A 1,697-nucleotide genomic window follows, 5' to 3' on the forward strand; every position below is an offset into this window, starting at 1 on the left:
AGAGATAGAATGAAGCAGAATGATGAAAAAGGGGTCCCTATGTCCTCCAGCAGTCTAAGCCTATAGCAGCTATAACCAGAAGGCAAGACCTGTGTATCCTGGCTGAAGTACATCCAGATCTTTGAATCTGGTTGGTCCAAAACAAGATATTTGAAATCTGGGCCCTGAGGAAGGCAGCAGGAGGTTGTAGGTTCAGACGCCTTATTTAGTGTGTAACAGATTACTGAAGGGAGGTCTCCTCACATTTCAGTGAATTCTATTGGTGTAACGGCTACTATGAGAAAAAGCAGAGAGAGCAGAACGTTAGAGATTGAATTCTGCAGAGTGGGAGAATAGAGACAGAATGAAGCAGAATGATGAAAAAAGGTTCCCTATGTCCTCCAGCAGTCTAAGCCTATAGCAGCATATTTGGGAACAATGAACCAAAAGTCACGCAAGAACAGAGCCCTGAGGAACCACGCTTGATCTCCGCACAGAGCTGAAATCAAACCTTCTCCAGTCTGCCGATCAAACACAAAGGAAAGTCTCTGGATTTGTCTGACGTATCGCTGTTGTGTGTAGCTGGAGCATCCATCCGGTCTGCTCACCAGTCTGTGTCTCTGTCCTCCAGGTTGGGGCAGTCAGAGCTCCAAGGTGCAGATCCATCACAACACCTGGCTTCATTTTCCGGGTCACAACATGAGGTGGATCCTCACCTTCCTGCTGCTCTTCGTCCACGTGTGCGAGTTCGCCGAGGGAATCGTCTCCAACACGTCAGTGTGCGGCAGGACTTCCTGCGCCAGAACCCTTCCTGACGCCGATGTTTGCAGCTGCTAGACGCTGATGCTGTTTGTTTCTGTAGGATGATGAGCACCAACCACCTCCACCTCTTCATGCCGGCCTTCATGGGTTTCATCGCAGCCACGACGTCCGTGGTTTACTACCACAACATCGAGACGTCCAACTTCCCCAAGCTGCTGCTGGGTAAGGCCCCAAGGTAAGACCCACTGAAGCTGAAGCTGATCTGCTAACGCTCCACCTTCTGCCTCTGCCCTCAGTCCTCTTCATCTACTGGGTCTTGGCGTTCATAACCAAGTCCATAAAGCTGTGGAAGTTTGCAGAGTTTGGGATCAGGTTCAAGCACCTGAGGTTCTGCATCACGGCGCTGTTGGTGGTTCTGTACGGACTCCTGATGGCCGTGGAGATCAATGTCATCAGAGTCAGGGTTGGTGGCCTCATCTCCTCCTGCTTCACCTCCATGATCCGGTTCACTAATTCAGCTCTGGTTGTCTTTTCTTTTTTGGTAGAAATACATGTTTTTCACCAACCCCCAGAAGGTGAAGCCCCCGGAGGACCTGCAGGACCTGGGGGTCCGCTTCCTGCAGCCGTTTGTCAACCTGCTCTCTAAGGTGCTTCTCTGATTCCCTCCTTCCATCCTGAACCCTGCGGTTCTTCCTGACTGTTGCCGTTCTGGATCCTTTTCTTGGTCTGTTTCTGTTTCCAGGCGACGTATTGGTGGATGAACCCGCTCATCATCGGGGCCCATAAGAGGCCCATTGAGCTGAAGAAGATCGGCAAGCTGCCCATCGCCATGAGAGCCCTGACCAACTACCTGAGGCTCAAAGACGCCTATGAGGATCAGAGGGTGAGCAGAGCCGCGCTCCAGACGCCGATTCGTTCTTTTTCTGCTACATTAAAGGAAGAGGAATAATCAATGG

General features: G+C 51.0%; 1 protein-coding gene across 1 annotated transcript in view; it reads left to right on the forward strand.

Annotated features, from left to right (window-relative positions):
• The window catches only part of LOC107092339 (ATP-binding cassette sub-family C member 9-like), a 21,095-nt gene that overhangs the window by 6,829 nt on the left and 12,569 nt on the right, over window positions 1-1,697 (forward strand). The window contains exons 3-7 of the mRNA XM_015386746.1: window positions 611-752; window positions 842-963; window positions 1,038-1,204; window positions 1,287-1,388; window positions 1,484-1,624. Coding sequence (XP_015242232.1) covers window positions 611-752; window positions 842-963; window positions 1,038-1,204; window positions 1,287-1,388; window positions 1,484-1,624 — 674 coding nt within the window. The remainder of the gene's footprint in view (window positions 1-610; window positions 753-841; window positions 964-1,037; window positions 1,205-1,286; window positions 1,389-1,483; window positions 1,625-1,697) is intronic.

Source organism: Cyprinodon variegatus, unplaced genomic scaffold (genome assembly GCF_000732505.1).
Source record: "Cyprinodon variegatus isolate N-32 unplaced genomic scaffold, C_variegatus-1.0 Scaffold376, whole genome shotgun sequence".
Taxonomy (NCBI): Eukaryota; Metazoa; Chordata; class Actinopteri; order Cyprinodontiformes; family Cyprinodontidae; genus Cyprinodon; species Cyprinodon variegatus.